General features: G+C 50.3%; 1 protein-coding gene across 1 annotated transcript in view; it reads left to right on the top strand.

Moving 5' to 3' along the window:
• septin3 (septin 3) overlaps window positions 1–19,743 on the top strand; it is a 59,244-nt gene that overhangs the window by 37,060 nt on the left and 2,441 nt on the right. Inside the window, exons 4-9 of the mRNA XM_087978333.1 lie at window positions 3,041–3,122; window positions 5,289–5,426; window positions 8,960–9,077; window positions 15,190–15,285; window positions 16,195–16,291; window positions 17,899–17,950. Coding sequence (XP_087834459.1) covers window positions 3,041–3,122; window positions 5,289–5,426; window positions 8,960–9,077; window positions 15,190–15,285; window positions 16,195–16,291; window positions 17,899–17,950 — 583 coding nt within the window. The remainder of the gene's footprint in view (window positions 1–3,040; window positions 3,123–5,288; window positions 5,427–8,959; window positions 9,078–15,189; window positions 15,286–16,194; window positions 16,292–17,898; window positions 17,951–19,743) is intronic.

The following is a 19,743-nucleotide window of genomic DNA, read 5'->3' as shown; positions in this document are numbered from 1 at the left end:
TCCCTATCCCGGTGTGCCCTGATAATCTCCCCGGTTATTAACCACAGCGTTCCCTATCCCGGTGTGCCCTGATAATCTCCCTGGTTATTAACCATAGCATTCCCTATCCCAGTGTGCCCTGATAATCTCCCCGGTTATTAACCACAGCGTTCCCTATCCCGGTGTGCACTGATAATCTCCCTGGTTATTAACCACAGTGTTCCCTATCCCGGTGTGCCCTGATAATCTCCCTGGTTATTAACCACAGCGTTCCCTATCCCGGTGTGCCCTGATAATCTCCCTGGTTATTAACCACAGCGTTCCCTATCCCGGTGTGCCCTGATAATCTCCCCGGTTATTAACCATAGCATTCCCTATCCCGGTGTGCCCTGATAATCTCCCTTGTTATTAATCACAGCGTTCCCTATCCCGGTGTGCACTGATAATCGCCCCGGTTATTAACCACAGCGTTCCTTATCCCGGTGTGCCCTATTAATCTCCCTGGTTATTAACCACAGCGTTCCCTATCCCGGTGTGCACTGATAATCTCCCTGGTTATTAACCACAGCGTTCCCTATCCCGGTGTGCACTGATAATCTCCCTGGTTATTAACCACAGCGTTCCCTATCCCGGTGTGCCCCGATAATCTCCCTGGTTATTAACCACAGCGTTCCCTATCCCGGTGTGCACTGATAATCTCCCTGGTTATTAACCACAGCGTTCCCTATCCCGGTGTGCACTGATAATCTCCCCGGTTATTAACCACAGCGTTCCCTATCCCGGTGTGCACTGATAATCTCCCCGGTTATTAACCACAGCATTCCCTATCCCGGTGTGCCCTGATAATCTCCCTTGTTATTAACCACAGCGTTCCCTAGCCCAGTGTGCACTGATAATCCCCCTTGTTATTAACCACAGCATTCCCTAGCCCAGTGTGCACTGATAATCTCCCCGGTTATTAACCACAGCGTTCCCTATCCCGGTGTGCACTGATAATCTCCCCGGTTATTAACCACAGCATTCCCTATCCCGTTGTGCCCTGATAATCTCCCTTGTTATTAACCACAGCGTTCCCTAGCCCAGTGTGCACTGATAATCTCCCTTGTTATTAACCACAGCGTTCCCTATCCCGGTGTGCACTGATAATCTCCCCGGTTATTAACCACAGCGTTCCCTATCCCGGTGTGCCCTGATAATCTCCCTGGTTATTAACCACTGTGTTCCCTATCCCGGTGTGCCCTGATAATCTCCCCGGTTATTGACCACAGCGTTCCCTATCCCGGTGTGCCCTGATAATCTCCCTGGTTATTAACCACAGCATTCCCTATCCCGGCGTGCACTGATAATCTCCCCGGTTATTAACCACAGCGTTCCCTATCCCGGTGTGCACTGATAATCTCCCTGGTTATTAACCACTGGGTTCCCTATCCCGGTGTGCACTGATAATCTCCCCGGTTATTTACCACAGCGTTCCCTATCCTGGTGTGCACTGATAATCGCCCCGGTTATTAACCACAGCGTTCCCTATCCTGGTGTGCACTGATATTCTCCCCGGTTATTAACCACAGCGTTCCCTATCCCGGTGTGCACTGATAATCGCCCCGGTTATTAACCATAGCGTTCCCTATCCTGGTGTGCACTGATAATCTCCCTGGTTATTAACCACAGCGTTCCCTATCCTGGTGTGCACTGATAATCTCCCCAGTTATTAACGACAGTGTTCCCTATCCCGGTGTGCACTGATAATCTCCCCGGTTATTAACCACAGCGTTCCCTATCCTGGTGTGCACTGATAATCTCCCCGGTTATTTACCACAGCGTTCCCTATCCTGGTGTGCACTGATAATCTCCCTGGTTATTAACCACAGCGTTCCCTATCCCGGTGTGCCCTGATAATCTCCCTGGTTATTAACCACAGCGTTCCCTATCCCTGTGTGACCTGATAATCTCCCTGGTTATTAACCACAGCGTTCCCTATCCCGGTGTACCCTGATAATCTCCCTGGTTATTAACCACAGCGTTCCTTATCCCGGTGTGCACTCATAATCTCCCCGGTTATTAACCACAGCGTTCCCTATCCCGGTGTGCACTGATAATCTCCCTGGTTATTAACCACAGCGTTCCCTATCCCGGTGTGCCCTGATAATCTCCCTGGTTATTAACCACAGCATTCCCTATTGCAGTGTGCCCTGATAATCTCCCCGGTTATTAACCACAGCGTTCCCTATCCCAGTGTGCCCTGATAATCTCCCCGGTTATTAACCACAGCGTTCCCTATCCCGGTGTGCACTCATAAATCCCCGGTTATTATCCACAGCGTTCCCTATCCCAGTGTGCCCTGATTATCTCCCCGGTTATTAACCACAGCGTTCCATATTCCGGTGTGCACTGATAATCTCCCTGGTTATTAACCACAGCGTTCCCTATCCCGGTGTGCCCTGATAATCTCCCTGGTTATTAACCACAGCGTTCCCTATCCCAGTGTGCCCTATTAATCTCCCCGGTTATTAACCACAGCGTTCCCTATCCCGGTGTGCTCTGATAATCTCCCCGGTTATTAACCACAGCGTTCCCTATCCTGGTGTGCCCTGATAATCTCCCCGGTTATTAACCACAGCGTTCCCTATCCCGGTGTGCACTGATAATCTCCCCGGTTATTAACCACAGCGTTCCCTATCCTGTTGTGCCCTGATAATCTCCCCGGTTATTAACCACAGCGTTCCCTATCCTGGTGTGCCCTGATAATCTCCCTGGTTATTAACCACAGCGTTTCCTTTCCCGGTGTTCACTGATAATCTCCCCGGTTATTAACCACAGCGTTCCCTTTCCCGGTGTGCCCTGATAATCTCCCCGGTTGTTAACCACAGCGTTCCCTATCCCGGTGTGCCCTGATAATCTCCCTGGTTATTAACCACAGCGTTTCCTTTCCCGGTGTGCCCTGATAATCTCCCTGGTTATTAACCACAGCGTTTCCTTTCCCGGTGTTCACTGATAATCTCCCTGGTTATTAACCACAGCGTTCCCTTTCCTGGTGTTCACTGATAATCTCCCTCTGTTCCAGTTATTGAGGAGAAGGGGGTGAAGATGAAGTTGACAGTGATCGACACGCCCGGTTTCGGAGACCAGATTAACAATGACAACTGGTATGTAACAGTCTAACCAGCGATACCCTCACTGGCACACCTTGCCTGCTGCCTGTTCAGTAAATGTCTTTACAGAGTGTCATTGATCTGAAAGGTTGAGGACAGATACCAGGCGAACTAAGGTAACGTGTGAAATAGTCATCTTCATTGAAAGGGCTGGCACCTCTTGGAATGGCAAGTGGAATATCTGTTTGACAAATGCAGATGGCTGAGGGGAAAGGTCTGTGGTGTACACCCGGAATATAGTCAGGATGATATCTACACTCGCATTGCAACTCCCTCCCAAGGACAGCTCCCGTTATTCTGAGAGTGACACCCTCCCAGATACAGCTCCCGTTATTCTGTGAGTGACTCCCTCCCAGGTACAGCTCCCGTTATTCTGAGAGTGACTCCCTCCCAGGTACAGCTCCCGTTATTCCGAGTGTGACCCCCTCCCAGATACAGCTCCGTTATTCCGAGTGTGACTCCGTCTCAGATACACTTCCCGTTATTCCGAGAGTGACACCCTCCCAGGTACAGCTCCCATTATTTCGAGTGTGACTCCCTCGCAGATAAAGCTCCCGTTATTCCCAGAGTGACTCCCTCCCAGATACAGCTCCAATTATTCCGAAAGTGACTCCCTCCCAGATACACTTCCCATTATTCGGAGAGTGACACCCTCCGAGATACAGCTCCCATTATTCGGAGAGTGACTCCCTCCCAGATACAGCTCCCGTTATTCCGAGAGTGACTCCCTCCCAGATACATCTCACATTATTCCAAGAGTGACTCCCTCCCAGATACACTTCCCATTATTCCGAGAGTGACACCCTCCGAAATACAGCTCCAATTATTCCGAGAGTGACTCCCGCCCAAGTACACCTCCTACTATTACGAGAGTAACTCCCTCCCAGGGACAGCTCGAATTATTCCGATAGTGACTCCCTCCCAGGGACAGCTCCCGTTATTCCGAGAGTCAATCCCTCCCAGGTACACCTCCCATTATTCCGAGAGTGACCCCTTCCCAAGTACACCTCCCATTATTCCGAGAGTGACTCCCTCCCAGATACAGCTCCCATTATTCCGAGAGTGACTCGCTCCCAGGGATAGCTCCCATTATTCCGAGTGTGACTCCCTCCCATATACAGCTCCCATTATTCCGAGAGTGACTCCCTCCCAGGGACAGCTCCCATTATTCCGAGAGTGACGCCCTCCCAGATACAGATCCCATTATTCCGAGAGTGACTCCCTCCCAGGTACAGCTTCCGTTATTCCGAGAGTGACTCCCTCCCAGATACAGTTCCCATTATTCCGAGAGTGACTCCTTCCCAGATACACCTCCCATTATTCTGAGAGTGACTCCCTCCCAGATACAGATCCCATTATTCCGAGAGTGACTCCCTCCCAGATACAGCTTCTGTTATTCCGAGAGTGACTCCCTCCCAGATACAGCTCCCATTATTCCGAGAGTGACTCCCTCCCAGATACAGCTTCCGTTATTCCGAGAGTGACTCCCTCCCAGGGACAGCTCCCATTATTCCGTGTGACTCCCTCCCAGATACAGATTCCATTATTCCGAAAGTGACTCCCTCCCAGATACAGCTTCCGTTATTCCGAGAGTGACTCCCTCCCAGATACAGCTCCCATTATTCCGAGAGTGACTCCCTCCCAGATACAGCTTCCGTTATACCGAGAGTGACTCCCTCCCAGGAACAGCTCCCATTATTCCGAGAGTGACTCCCTCCCAGATACAGATTCCGTTATTCCGAGAGTGACTCCCTCCCAGGGACAGCTCCCATTATTCCGAGAGTGACTCCCTCCCAGGGACAGCTCCCATTATTCCGAGAGTGACTCCCTCCCAGGGACAGCTCCCGTTATTCCGAGAGTGACCCTCTCAGGTGACTAATATACTGACTGTTAAGAGTGGGACACAAAGGTACAAATCTTTATTGCCCGTCATCTGAAATTCCTCGCCACGATTGTGGTTTAAAGCGTTGACCTCGATGAACCCGTCTGTTAAAAACGCGAAAGGTTTTTTGTGTTGGGACACACCAAATACACGGACCCCATAACCGCCCCCACCCCCCCATCCCGTGGGTTGGGGAGGGAGAGAGGGTTGGCATCAGGGGTGAGGTGGGTTTCGAATCTCTGGGCTGCAGTCTCTCATGCCCCCTTGGTCTGTTGTAGCTGGGAGCCCATTGAGAAATACATCAGTGAACAATATGAAAAATTCCTGAAGGAAGAGGCCAACATTGCTCGGAAGAAGAGAATTCCAGACACCCGGGTGCATTGCTGCCTGTACTTCATCTCACCCACCGGCCATTCGTACGTATTCTGCATTCCAGAATGTTCCGCACAGAGGAGAGCAGGAATTTCCTCTTTCCCCAGGGGAAGTGAGTCTGTAGAATTCTAGGCCGGGTCACAAGGTGTAAGGAAGTCTGAGACAGATTTTTAACCAGGCAAGGGAAACCAGGTTAATGGTAGGAGAGTGGAGTTGAGTATTATCAGATCAGCCAGTTAATGGTGGAGATGGCTGGATGGGCCAAATGGCCCACTTATGGTCTTACGTCCGTCTCTGTATGACCAATCAGAGCCTTCTCTCTCTCTCTCTCACCTAACTTCACCACAGAATGAGAGAAACCGTGCAAGGCGTGAGGAGATGATGGTGCCATATTTCAACAAAGGGCCTCAGTCAGAGTACTGTGTCACTGGATGCTCAGCTCATCCACCAGGTCCTGCCTAAAACAGGGAGAGATGGAAACCAGAGTTTAGATCAGAGTGGTGCTGGACAAGCACAGCAGGTCAGGCAGCATCTGAGGAGCATTATCTCTCTACCCTGGAGGCTTCCTGCCTCTATTCCTGATGAAGGGCTTTTGCCCGAAACGCCGATTTTTCTGCTTCACCTGCACATCCACCAATGTCATTTATTGTATCCGTTGCTCCCGATGCGGTCTCCTCTACATTGGGGAGACTGGGCGCCTCCTAGCAGAGCGCTTTAGGGAACATCTCTGGGACACCCGCACCAATCAACCAAACCGCCCTGTGGCCCAACATTTCAACTCCCCCTCCCACTCTGTCGAGGACATGCAGGTCCTGGGCCTCCTCCACCGCCGCTCCCTCACCACCCGATGCCTGGAGGGAGAACGCCTCATCTTCCGCCTCGGAACACTTCAACCCCAGGGCATCAATATGGATTTCACCAGTTTCCTTATTTCCCCTCCCCCCACCTCACCCCAGTTCCAACCTTCCAGCTCAGCACCATCCCCATGACCTGTCCCACCTGCCTATCTGCCTTCCCACCTATCCACTCCACCCTCCTCTCTGACCTATCACCTCCATCCCCACCCCCACTCACCTATTGTACTCTTTGCTACCTTCTCCCCAGCCCCAGCCCCCCCCCACCCCCCATTTCTATCTCTCCACTCTGGAGGCTCCCTGCCTCTATTCCTGATGAAGGGATTTTGCCCGAAACATCGATTTTCCTGCTCCTCGGATACTGCCTGACCTGCTCTGCTTTTCCAGCATCACTCTGATCCAGCATCTGCAGTCCTCACTTTTGCCTCCAACACAGAGTGAACCTGTCATAGAATCAGCTACATGTGGAAGCAGGCCATTCAGCCCATCAAGTCCACATTGACCCTCTGAAGGGCATCCCAGCCACGGCCATCCTCCTACCCTGTCCCTGCATTTCCCAATGGCCAATCCACCCAACCCTGCACATCTCTGAACACTATGGGCAATTTCCCAATGGCCAATCCCCCCTAAGCTGCACATCTTTGGACTGTGGGAGGAAACCTATGCAGACACGGGGAGAATGTGCAAGCTCCACACCGACATGATTTGGAGGTGCCGTTGTTGGTCTGGGGTGTACAAAGTTAAAGTTCACACAACACCAGGTTATATTTGGAAAGGCTTCCAATTAAACCTGTTGGACTATAACCTGATGTGTGATTTTTAACGTTCCACACAGACAGTCACCCAAGGGTGGAATTGAACCTGGGACCCTGGTGCTGTGAGCCCACCGTGCCTCATCATCCCTGGCTGTTCCAGTTTAGCCCTGACTCGATATCACCTGGCGTGTGCCAGTGGTCATAATCTGTTTTTGCGGTGGCAATTTTTGGAAGAGGTGAGGAGTTAGACGTTACTTACGATGGGCTGCCAGACTCGAGATCACATGGTGATGGCTTTTTAATTCAATTTCCCATGAACCATTCACACTCTTGGAGTTAGCACAGGGTCCTACATAACCACCAACCTTCATTACTCGTTACAGTGGAGGCAAAAGTGGGTACTGCAGATGCTGGAGATTAGAGTCAAGATTCCTGATGAAGGGTTTTTGCCCGAAATGTTGATTTTCCCGCTCCTCAGATGCTGACTGACCTGCTGTGCTTTTCCAGCACCACTCTAATCTTGACTCTAGTTACAGCGGAGCCTATTGACTCTCCCCCCAGGAATTACATATGGCTTGTGATGAAATCCCTTCCTCTGGGTATAATCCTCACAGGCAAGTTGATATACATTGCCAGTTACGAGGTATTGGATGGTAACTTAATGCTTACAGTCTCCAACTAAGGTCAGAGAGCAACAAGCTCAGTTCACACCCTCACTGTCACAGCTAAACTAAACAAGTTGCAATTATTATAAAGCCTTTTGAGACTTTGGGACGTCCACAGATCTTTTGCAGCTAGTAAAGTTCAGTGGCCGTTGTATCACAGCAGCCAACTTGGACTCAGCAAGCTGCCAACAACAATGAGGTAATGACTCTGTTAATGATGCTCATTCAGGAGTTTTTATTGCCTGGGACAATTTAGGAGCATGGGAGCAAGGATAGGCAGTGTCAGCCAAGAGGACCTGATCTGACACTTCATGGCTGGTCTCCCATTCCAGTGTCTTTTTTCCATGAGAAATACTGGGGAGAAATTCCTTGTTCTTCTCCAGATCACTTTACAAGCTCTCCCTGAGAGTAAACACGGATTTTAGTTTAACATTTCCTTCAAACCAGTCCAAAGATGGTGCAGGCTAGGTGGGTTAGCCCTGAGAAATGCAGGGTTACAGGGATAGGGTAGGGGGTAGGGGTGTGGGTCATTCTTCAGAGGGTCAGCATGGACTCACACTGCTTCCATACTGTAGGGATGATCAGTCCACCTTAACCTGCACATCTTTGGGTTGTGGAAGGAAACTGGAGCACCCGGAGGAAACCCACGCAGACGTGGGGAGAATGTGCAAACCCCACACAGTCACCCGAGGCTGGAATCGAACCCTGGTCCCGTGAGGCAGCAGTGCTAACCATTGAGCCACCATGCCACCCCATTTGGTGAAGAGAGAGAGAGAGAGGTAGAGAAGGAGGAATGTAGTGAAATGAGTGATGGAATTGGGTGAAGGGAGGCCTAAAGTCTAATGGAACGATGCAGCGGGATTGGAAGATGAATGGGGATGGTGGCGGGGGGGGGGGCGGGGGGTGGAACAGGAGGAGATGGAGAAGGCTGAGCAACCTGCTTTGTGGTGACCTCCAACTCAAATGGGCAATGTCAAAAGAACAGAAGAGAGGTGGGGACCTAACTGTCCATGACTAGGTCAAGGTGACTGACCAAAGGGGAGCAGAATAAATTACTCCCACCACCGCTGCAGTGCGAAGAGGAGGTTTCCAATGTGTGTGTGGGGGGGGAGGCGGGGGAGGAGGGCCTTCAGGCAGTCACTGTCTAGCCTGGCAAGGCCTTCAGATTGAGGTCCATAAGGCTCTTGGATCCTTGCGGGAAATACCTTGCCTCAAACATTACCCCGCTGCCCCACTCCACCACCCCACAGCTTGCTCTACCCCTCCTCCCACAACCACCTGACCAATGTGTCTCTCCTTGCAGCTTGCGCCCCCTGGATGTCGAGTTTATGAAGCGGCTTGGAAAAATAATGAACATCATTCCTGTCATCGCGAAGGCTGATACGATGACCCTGGAGGAGAGGCATGAGTTTAAACTGAGGGTGAGTGACTCCTTACCCCTCCCCCCTCACCCCACCTCCATCCTTCTGTCTGTCAGTGCAGACATGGAGCGGTGAGGTGAGGTCCTTTCAAAGGAATTGAGGTGTTCACTTCAAAAAGAAAGTGGGGAAACTCAACACAATAAGGCCGAGGGGTGGAGATTGTTACTTGACAGAAATATTCCAGATTCAACGCTGAGTTCAAAAATTTAAGATCAACCTCATTTACTTTGAGTTCCAACTGTTATTAATGATTCTGCTGTTGCCATTTACTCCTCCTCTAGGACTATCTTCAATTACTTCATCTGTCCCGTTACCATGACAACTTTGGCTGTGGTGCGATTATAAACCCTTTAGTTCTTTAACCGCTCCTTAACAGAGCTTTCCTTTTGCTTTTTTTCTCTCTTTTCCCTGCCTTTCCACTCGTTTCAAACCTGTCATAAGTCTTGAGACCCTCCAGATCTGAGGTAAGGTCTCTAGTGTGAAACATGAACTCTGTTCCCCTCTCTGTGCAGAGGCTAATGAATTTGCTGAGCGTTTTGTATCAATGCACGATCTACCAACAATCTTCCCAGACCCAGATGTTAATGATCACAGAATATTCACCCCTTATCTCTTAACACTTCTGCTAGTTTAATCAAGTTTCTAATCAACGTGCTAAGGATCATGGTAAAATGTTGCAGACACCAAACCCATGATCAGAATCGGTCATGGTTACACTCGGGAGAGTCAGAGAGTCATACAGCACAGAAACAGACTTTTTGTCCCACACGATCACAATCCCAAACTATTCCCACCTGCCTGCTCCTGGCCCATATCCCTCCAAACCTTTCCCATTCATATACTTATCCAAATATCTTTTAAATGTTTTAACTGTACCCGCATCCACCACTTCCTCTGCAAATTCATTCCACACGCTAACCACTCACTGTTTAAAAATGTCGCCCCTTGTGTATTTTTTAAATCTTTCACCTCTCACCTTAAAAGTATCCCCCCTAGTCTTGAACGCCCCCACCCTAGGGAAAAGACACCTGCCATTCATCACATCTACACCCCTCATGATTTTATAAACCTCTATAAGGTCAGCCCCTAACCTCCTCCGATCCAGTGAAAAAAGTCCCAGCCTATTCAGCTTCTCCTCATAACTCAAACCCTCTAGTCCTGGCAACATCCTGGTAAATCTCTTCGGAACACTTAATAATATCCCAAACCTGTTTGCAAGAAGTTCTAGATCAATGATTCTGGTGTGAAGATTGATCCAAGATATAAATGTGTTGGTGCAGTAGGCAGACAGGTGAAAAGTGAAGTCTGGTGTGGAACAATTCAAATTGTTCACAAGACAACAGCAACACGATTTAATAAAATAAAGGGCATTATTCCAATGGAAGGAGCAAGTTGCTGCAGATGATGGGATCTGTGCTGAAAACAACAATGCCGGAGATCCCAGTGAGTCAGGGAGTATCCATGGAGACAGAGCAAGCTCATGTTCCGAGGCGAGATGACTCTTTAGCGAGAGGAGTCAGGAGCAGAAGGACCCTGTGTATTTGGTTAAAAATCGCACAACACCAAGTTAAAAGATATTTGGATAAGTATATGAATGGGAAAGGTTTGGAGGGATATGGGCCAGGAGCAGGCAGGTGGGAATAGTTTGGGATTGTGATCGTGTGGGACAAAAAGTCTGTTTCTGTGCTGTATGACTCTCTGACTCTCCCGAGTGTAACCATGACCGATTCTGATCATGGGTTTGATGTCTGCAACATTTTACCATGATCCTTAGCACGTTGATTAGAAACTTGATTAAACTAGCAGAAGTGTTAAGAGATAAGGGGTGAATATTCTGTGATCATTAACATCTGGGTCTGGGAAGATTGTTGGTAGATCGTGCATTGATACAAAACGCTCAGCAAATTCATTAGCCTCTGCACAGAGAGGGGAACAGAGTTCATGTTTCACACTAGAGACCTTACCTCAGATCTGGATGGTCTCAAGACTTATGACAGGTTTGAAACGAGTGGAAAGGCAGGGAAAAGAGAGAAAAAAAGCAAAAGGAAAGCTCTGTTAAGGAGCGGTTAAAGAACTAAAGGGTTTATAATCGCACCACAGCCAAAGTTGTCATGGTAACGGGACAGATGAAGTAATTGAAGATAGTCCTAGAGGAGGAGTAAATGGCAACAGCCGAATCATTAATAACAGTTGGAACTCAAAGTAAATGAGGATGATCTTAAATTTTTGAACTCAGCGTTGAATCTGGAATATTTCTGTCAAGTAACAATCTCCACAAATGCTGGGATCTGTACTGAAAACAACAATGCCGGAGATCCCAGTGAGTCAGGAAGTATCCATGGAGACAGAGCAAGCCTCCACCACTTCCTCTGGCAGCTCATCCCATACAAGCACCATCCTCTGCGTGAAAAAGTTGCCCCTTAGGTCCCTTTTAAACATTTCCCTTCTCACCCGAAAACTATGCCCTCACCCCCATGCCAGGGAAAAGACCTTGTCTATTTATCCTATCCATGCCCCTCATGATTTTATAAACCTCTATAAGGTCACCCCTCAGCCTCCAACGCTCCAGGGAAAACAGCCCCAGCCGGTTCAGCCTCTCCTTATAGCTCCAACCCTCCAACCCTGGCAACATCCTTGTAAATCTTTCCTGAACCCTTTCAAGTTTCACAACATCTTTCCGATAGGAAGGAGACGAGGATTGCACAAAATATTCCAAAAGTGGCCTAACCAATGTCCTGTACAGCCACAACATGACCTCCCAACTCCTGTACTCAATACTCTGACCAATAAAGAACAACATACCAAAGACCTTCTTCACTATCCTTGACTATTGGTTGGCATATTGGCTCAATGGTTAGCATTGCTGCCTCACAGTGCCAGGGTCATGGGTTTGATTCCAACCTCGGGCGACTGTCTGTGTGCAGTTTGCACATTCTCCCCGTGTCTGCATGGGTTTCCTCCCACAGTCCAAAGGTATGCAGACCAGGTGAATTGGCCATGCTAAATTGCCCAGTGTGTTAGGTGCATTAGTCAGGGGTAAATATAGGATAAGGGAATGGATCTGTGTGGGTTTCTCTTTGGACGGTGTGGACCTGTTGGGCCGAAGGGCTGGTTTCCATACCATGGGAAATGTATCCTATCTACCTGCGACTCCACTTTCAAGGAGCTATGAACTTGCACTCCAAGGTCTCTTTGTTCAGCAACACTCCCTAGGACCTTACCATTAAGTGCATAAGTCCTGCCCTGATTTGCCTTTCTAAAATGCAGCACCTCGCATTTATCTAAATTAAACTTCATCTGCCACTTCTCAGCCCATTGGCCCATCTGGTCCAGATCCTGTTGTAATCTGAAGTAACCCTCTTCTCTGTCCACTACGCCACCAATTTTGGTGTCATCTGCAAACTTACTAATTATACCTCCTATGTTCACATCCAAAGCACTGATCCTTGTGGCACTCCACTGGTCACAGGCCTCCAGTCTGAAAAACAACCCTCCACCACCACCCTCTGTCTTCTACCTTTGAGTCAGTTCTGTATCCAAATGGCTAGTTCTCCCTTTATTCCATGAGATCTAACCTTGCTAATCAGTCTCCCATGGGGGACCTTGTCGAATGCCTTACTGATTTCCCATGCACAAAGCGATGTTGACTATCCTTAATCAGTCCTTGCCTTTCCAAATACATGTACGTCCTGTCCCTCAGGATCCCCTCCAACAATTTGCCCACCACTGAGGTCAGGCTCACTGGTCTATAATTCCCTAGCTTGTCTTTACCGCCTTTCTTAAACAGTGGCACCACATTTGCCAATCTCCAGTCTTCCGGCACCTCACCTGTGACTATCAATGATACAAATAGCTCAGCAAGAGGCCCAGAAGTCACTTCCCTAGCTTCCCACAGATTCTAGGATACACTTGATCAGGTCGTGGGGATTTATCCACTTTTATGCATGTCAAGACATCCAGCACTTCCTCCTCTGTAATATGAATAATTTTCAAGATATCACCATCTATTTCCCCACATTCTATATCTTCCAGGTCTTCTCCCCAGTAAATACTGATACAAAATATTCGTTTAGTATCTCCCTCATCTCCTGCAGCTCCACACAAAGGCCACCTTGCTGATCTTTGAGGGGCCCTATTCTCTCCCTAGTTACCCTTTTGTCCTTAATGTATTTATAAAATCCCTTTGGATTCTCCTTAACCCTATTTGCGAAAGCTATCTCATGTTCCCTTTTTGCCCTCATAAGTTGACTCCTACTGCCTTTATACTCTTCTTAGGATTCACTCGATCTCTGCTGTCTCTACCTGACATCTGCTTCCTTCTTTTTCTTAATCGAAAGCTCAGTTTCTCTAGTCATCCAGTATTCCCGACACCTACTAGCCTTGCCTTTCACCCTGACAGGAATGTACTGTCTCTGGACTCTTTTAATTAGTTATCCTGGGCTTTTTTAAAATCAGGTCATTGAGTATGAGAGCAAGGATGTTATTGATTCAGCCTCGGCAGGAATACTGTGTCCTGTTCTCGGTGCTACACATCGAGAAGGATTTAAAGGTATTGGAGAGGTACAGATGAGGTTTGATTTGAGTTAATTTATTATTGTCACATGTACCTGAGCACAGTGAAAAGTTTGGTTTTGTGTACAGTACAGGCAAAGATCACAGGATGATAGCCCAGAGTCAGGAATACAGTGTTACATCTGCACTAAAAGAAAGAAAGATCAACATTAGATTTGAAATTTGAGAGGTCCATGCAGAAGTTGGGCAGCACAGTGGCTCAGTGGTTAGCATTGCTGCCTCACAGAACCAGGGACTCGGGTTCGATTCCAGCCTCGGGCGACTGTCTGTGTGGAGTTTGCACATTCTCCCCGTGTCTAGATTAGAGTGGTGCTGGAAAAGCACAGCAGGCCAGGCAGCATCCAAGGAGCAGTAAATCGACGTCTCCACCCTTCAGGCTCTCTGCCTGTATTCCTGATGAAGGGCTTTTGCCCGAAATGTCGATTCTCCTGCTCCTCGGATGCTGCCTGAACTGCTGTGCTTTTCCAGCACCACTCTAATCTAGACTCTGGTTTCCAGCATCTGCAGTCATTATTTTTACCTACATTCTCCCCGTGTCTGTGTGGGTTTCCACCGGGTGCTGTAGTTTCCTCCCACAATCCAAAGATGTGCAGGTCAGGTGAATTGGCCGTGCTAAATTGCCCATTGTGTTCAGGGATGTGTAGGTTAGATGCATTGGGGTAGGTGTAGAGTAATAGAGTAGGGGAATGAGTCTGGGTGGGATACTCTTCGGAGGGTCAGTGCGGACTTGTTGGGCTGAAGGGCCTGTTCCCACACTGTAGGGATTCTATGACTCTCTAAGTCTAATGATGTGGCATCTTCAGACCTGCAAGTAGATTTAAGAGAGCAGTGTTTGTAAGTTTAACAGAATTGAGGTGTAAAAGTGCAGAACCGTTGTAAGAAATGTGAGAGTAAGATCTGCTGTAGAGACCTCGCAAAGAGTCATCCTGAGTTGGCGCCATCTTGAATCCGAGAATGGTTCAAACAGCGAGGAGCTTCAGTTTTGAAGATTGATTGGAAAAGTTAGGGATGTTCTCTTTGAAGAAAAAGATGAGCTGAGAGGAGATTTCGCGAGGTGTCCGCATCATGAAGGTCTGAACAGAGGGGATGGGGCGAAACCATTCCAGTTCACAACAGGATCGAGAATCAGAGTGCATGGATCGAAAGTGATTGTTAAAGAGGATGAAGTGTGGTTCAGGCTTGGAGACGTTCCCTGGGAGTGTGTTGGAGGCCGGTTCAATCAAGGCAGTGTAAAGGTAATTAAACTCAAATGTAGGCAGGAGGAGACATGGGGAGAAGGCTAGAGGATGTGACTGGGTGCAATGCTCAATCAGAGGGCTGGAACCGACAGGATGGGCTGAGCGGTCTCTGTCTGATTCTGCAATTATCCCTCGAGAGAGTGGAGAATATCATTTGTTGTGACTCGCTGTTTCTTTTGCAAACTTGAGTCTTGCGGCTTTGTCCCTTCCTGAGCACCTGTCAGTGACTCAGTGAGATTGAGGGGGGGGGGACCTGGCTGCGGGTGTGTGCTATTTATAAGCTCTCTGCTTTGACCTGCCAGGTGCGGAAGGAGCTGGAGAGCAATGGCATTGAGTTCTACCCACAGAGGGAGTTTGACGAGGACATGGAAGACAAGATGGAAAACGACAAGATCAGGGTAAGTGAGATCCAGTCGGAGCTCTGTGTGGGTGCGTGTGGAGATAGTGGTGGCAGGTCTGGGTCTGGGTCTGTACACGTAACAAGGCTGTGTCTGCTCCCACTGCACAGGAACCCCTTCCCCAGGCAGCTGTTCCTGCATCCGACCATGTTTCCTGGTCAATCCAGATTTATCGGAGCACCTCCCCCTGGCATATCACTGCCTCAGAGTGTTTCAATGAATCTGCCTCTATTGCTTTGTTAAATCTCCCACTCAGAAAGTGTGCACTTATCTGTTCACCCCCCCTCCAAGGAAGTTCTCCAGAGAAACCCCTCTAGGCCTGACCTACCATTTCACTCGGTACCCCATTCCCCGAGGGACGGGTCCAGTCAGCAGGGGGGACAAGGCAAGTGTGCATTGGAAGGGGGGAAGTTGGTGAGGGAGGGGGTGTGAGTGAGGGGCTGGGGAAGGTGAGTGAGGGGCTGCTGAGAGGGGAGGGTGAGGGAGGGACCGGCAAGGGTGAGGATGAGGGCGAGGGCAGGACTGGTGAGGGTAAGGGTGAGGAAGGGACTGGTGAGGGTGAGGGTGAAGGTGAGGGTGAGGGAGGGACTGGTGAGGGTGAGGGTGAGGGAGGGACTGGTGAGGGTGAGGGTGAGGGTGAGGGAGGGACTGGCGAGGGTGAGGGTGAGGACGAGGGCGAGGCTGAGGGCGAGGGTGAGGGCGAGGAAGGGACTGGTGAGGGCAAGGCTGAGGGTGAGGGCGAGGGCAAGGGCGAGGGCGAGGGAGGGACTGGTGAGGGCGAGGGTGAGGGCCTGGGTGAGGGCGAGGGTGAGGGCGAGGATAAGGGCGAGAGCGAGGGCGAGGGTGAGGGCGAGGCTGAGGGGAGCGATGAGCTTTGTGCTGATTGATTGAGTTGTGTCCTTCCCCCAGGAGACCATGCCGTTCGCCATCATTGGCAGTGACACGGAATATCAGATCAACGGGAAGAGGGTGTTAGGGAGGAAAACCCCATGGGGCATCATTGAGGGTGAGTCCTGCGGCTTGGGGACAGTTTTGTTTTTACAAACCTGCTGTGGTTGGGTCAGAGAGATTCACCCTCCCCATCTCTGCCCCTTCCACCAACCTCTCTCCCCAGGTACCTCCCTCTAACACCCGATCCCAGTAACCCTGCTTTTCCCACAGCCAATCCTCCTAACCTGCACATCCCTGGACAGGGCAGACCTCGCCCCTGTATAACCCACTCACCACATGAAAATGCTACCGGTCACATCACAGACACCGCTCCTGACAATCGCCTTCGATCTATGCCTTCAGTACACCCTCCCACTGGAAACAGTTTCTCTCCATCAACTTGAACCAGACTCCTCCTCATTCAAATCTTCTCTCAATCTTCTCTTCCCCAAAGGAAGAATAAACCCAGTATCCCCGATCTAACTCGGAACTGAAGTTCCTCATACACTACAGATTTTCATTGAGTCGAGATGGATAATAAATTTCCAGGGTGACAAGGCAGAGTAACCTCTTTCGCAATTGAGTTGTAGATGTCCTGATGTTTGTTGACCAATCCCCAAATTACTCGACAGATCAATCCCTCAAACGCCCTGGAAATAAATTGATGCCAATGCTCTTTATAATACAGCCATTAGACCAAATACATCTACTTTCTCTTGAATTTGGAAACAAGTAATAGAGGAATGATTTAGTTGGTCAGGCAGCACTAACTCAGGGAAGCAGCTTCAAATCCTTCATTGGGATGGAGGGACACGCAGTTTATTGTGCTGTCCACATCCTCAGGACTTAGAGTCATGGAGTCATAGAGATGTACAGCATGGAAACAGACCCTTCAGTCCAACTCGTCCATGCTGACAAGATATCTTAAATTAATTTAGTCCCATTTGCCAGCACTTGGCCCATATCTCTCCAAACCCTTCCTATTCATATACCCATCCAGATATCTTTTAAGTGTTATGATGGTCCCATTTCCTCTGGCAGCTTATTCCATACACACACTTGAAAAGGTTGCCCCTCAGGTCCCTTTAAAATCTTGCACCTCTCACCTTAAACCTATGCCCTTTAGTTCTGGACTCCCCTACCCTGGGAAGCAGACCTTGTCTATTTACCCTATCCGTGCCCCTCATGATTTTATAAACCTCTATAAAGTCACCCCTCAGCCTCTGACACCCCAGGGATAAATGCCCCAGCCTGTTCAGCCTCACCCTTTAGCTCAAATCCTCCAACCCTGGCAGCATCCTTGTAAATCTTTTCTGAACCCTTTCAAGTTTCACAAAATCCTTCCAATAGGAAGGAGACCAGAATTGGACGTAATATTTTAAAAGTGGCCTGACCGATATCCTGTACAGCCGCAACATGACCTCCCAACTCCTGTACTCAGTACTCTGACCAATAAAGGGAGACTGATCTCTCTGTTTGTGCACCTTCTTTGCAGCTCTAACACTGTATTCCTCGCTCTGGTCTATCACCCTATGACCTTTGTATGTTATGATCTGCTTGCACTGCACTCAAAACCAAACTTTTCACTGTACTCATGGACATGTGACAATAACAATTCAAATCAAATCAGATTAGGTTACAGAATTTGTTTCTGAATTTGTGTTTCTTTCTGTTCCTTTCTAGTTGAGAATGTGACTCATTGTGAGTTCCCACTTCTCCGGGACCTCATCGTTAGGTAAGGATATATCCGACACGTGTGAGATTGACCTGGTTTGTTATTATTATTATAGTTCATGAACCTCTTTCGTTATCCCCCTCCACATCTTTCTATTTATCCTGTGCCACGTGTTCCCTTCTCCATCTCTGTTCCCGTCCCCTCTCGGCACTGTTTCATCTTACATTTTTCACATTTATCTTGTTCATGTTTTCACTCTCCTCTTCTCCATCTTCCTGCTATTTTGGACAATATTCTGCTGGTTCTTTCCTGTTTTCCTCTTTACCTCTCTCTCTCCGTCTCTCCCTAATTACCTTCCTTTCCTTTTTATCGTCCACCTTTTCTGGTTCCCGTCCACATTTATTGAAACCTCCCACTTTATATTTTTTTCTGAGCCCTCTTTTCCTCCCTTCTCTCTGGTCAATCAATTCCTCCTCCTGTAATGATTCCCTTTCCCTCTTTGTTCTCTTTCTGTCACTATCTCTCTCTTTTAACTGCCTTTCCCTCCCCCCTTCTGTCGAACCTCCCAATCCTCCTCCTTTCCTCTTGCCCGACTGCATGTCTCTATTTCCATCCTAATTCCTCTCTCCCCTGCCCCCTCTCTCTATGTCCCTCTCTCCCCTGCCCCCTCTCCCTGCCCCTCTCTCCCCTGCCCCCTCTCCCTGCCCCTCTCTCCCCTGCCCCCTCTCCCTATGTCCCTCTCTCCCCTGCCCCCTCTCCCTATGTCCCTCTCTCCCCTGCCCCCTTTCCCTGCCCCTCTCTCCCCTGACCCCTCTCCCTGCCCCTCTCTCCCCTGCCCCCTCTCTCTATGTCCCTCTCTCCCCTGCCCCCTCTCCCTGTCCCTCTCTCCCCGCCTCCTCTCTGTGCCCCTCTCTCCCCTGCCCCCTCTCTCTATGTCCCTCTCTCCCCTGCCCCCTCTCCCTGTCCCTCTCTCCCCGCCTCCTCTCTGTGCCCCTCTCTCCCCTGTCCCCTCTCTCTATGTCCCTCGCTCCCCTGCCCCCTTTCCCTGTCCCTCTCTCTCCCCCTCCTCTCCCTGCCCCTCTCTCCCCTGCCCCCTCTCCCTATGTCCCGCTCTCCCCTGCCCCCTCTCCCTATGTCCCTCTCTCCCCTGCCCCCTCTCCCTATGTCCCTCTCTCCCCGCCTCCTCTCTGTGCCCCTCTCTCCCCTGCCCCCTCTCTCTATGTCCCTCTCTCCCCTGCCCCCTCTCCCTGCCCCTCTCTCCCCTGCCCCCTCTCCCTGCCCCTCTCTCCCCTGCCCCCTCTCCCTATGTCCCTCTCTCCCCTGCCCCCTCTCCCTATGTCCCTCTCTCCCCTGCCCCCTCTCCCTGCCCCTCTCTCCCCTGCCCCCTCTCCCTGTGTCCCTCTCTCCCCTGCCCCCTCTCCCTGCCCCTCTCTCCCCTGCCCCCTCTCCCTGCCCCTCTCTCCCCTGCCCCCTCTCCCTGCCCCCTCTCCCTGCCCCCTCTCCCTGCCCCCTCTCCCTGAACCCCTCTCCCCTGCCCCCTCTCTCTGTGTCCCTCTCTCCCCTGTCCGCTCTCCCCTGCCCCCTCCCCCTGTGCCCCTCTCTCCCCTGCCCCCTCTCCATGCCCCTCTCTCCCCTGACCCCTCTCCCTGTGCCCCTCTCTCCCTGTGCCCCTCTCTCCCCTGACCCCTCTCCCTGTGCCCCTCTCTCCCCGCCCCCTCTCCCTGTGCCCCTCTCTCCCCTGCCTGCTCTCCCTGTGCCCCTCTCTCCCCTGCCCCCTCTCCCTGCCCCCTCTCCCTGTGCCCCTCTCTCCCCTGCCCCCTCTCCCCTGCCCCTCTCTCCCTGTGCCCCTCTCT

This window comes from Chiloscyllium plagiosum, unplaced genomic scaffold, assembly GCF_037043375.1.
Source record: "Chiloscyllium plagiosum isolate Xiang-an unplaced genomic scaffold, Cpla_swu_hap1 HiC_scaffold_33, whole genome shotgun sequence".
NCBI lineage: Eukaryota > Metazoa > Chordata > Chondrichthyes > Orectolobiformes > Hemiscylliidae > Chiloscyllium > Chiloscyllium plagiosum.
This window is presented reverse-complemented; position numbering and strand designations above follow the sequence as displayed.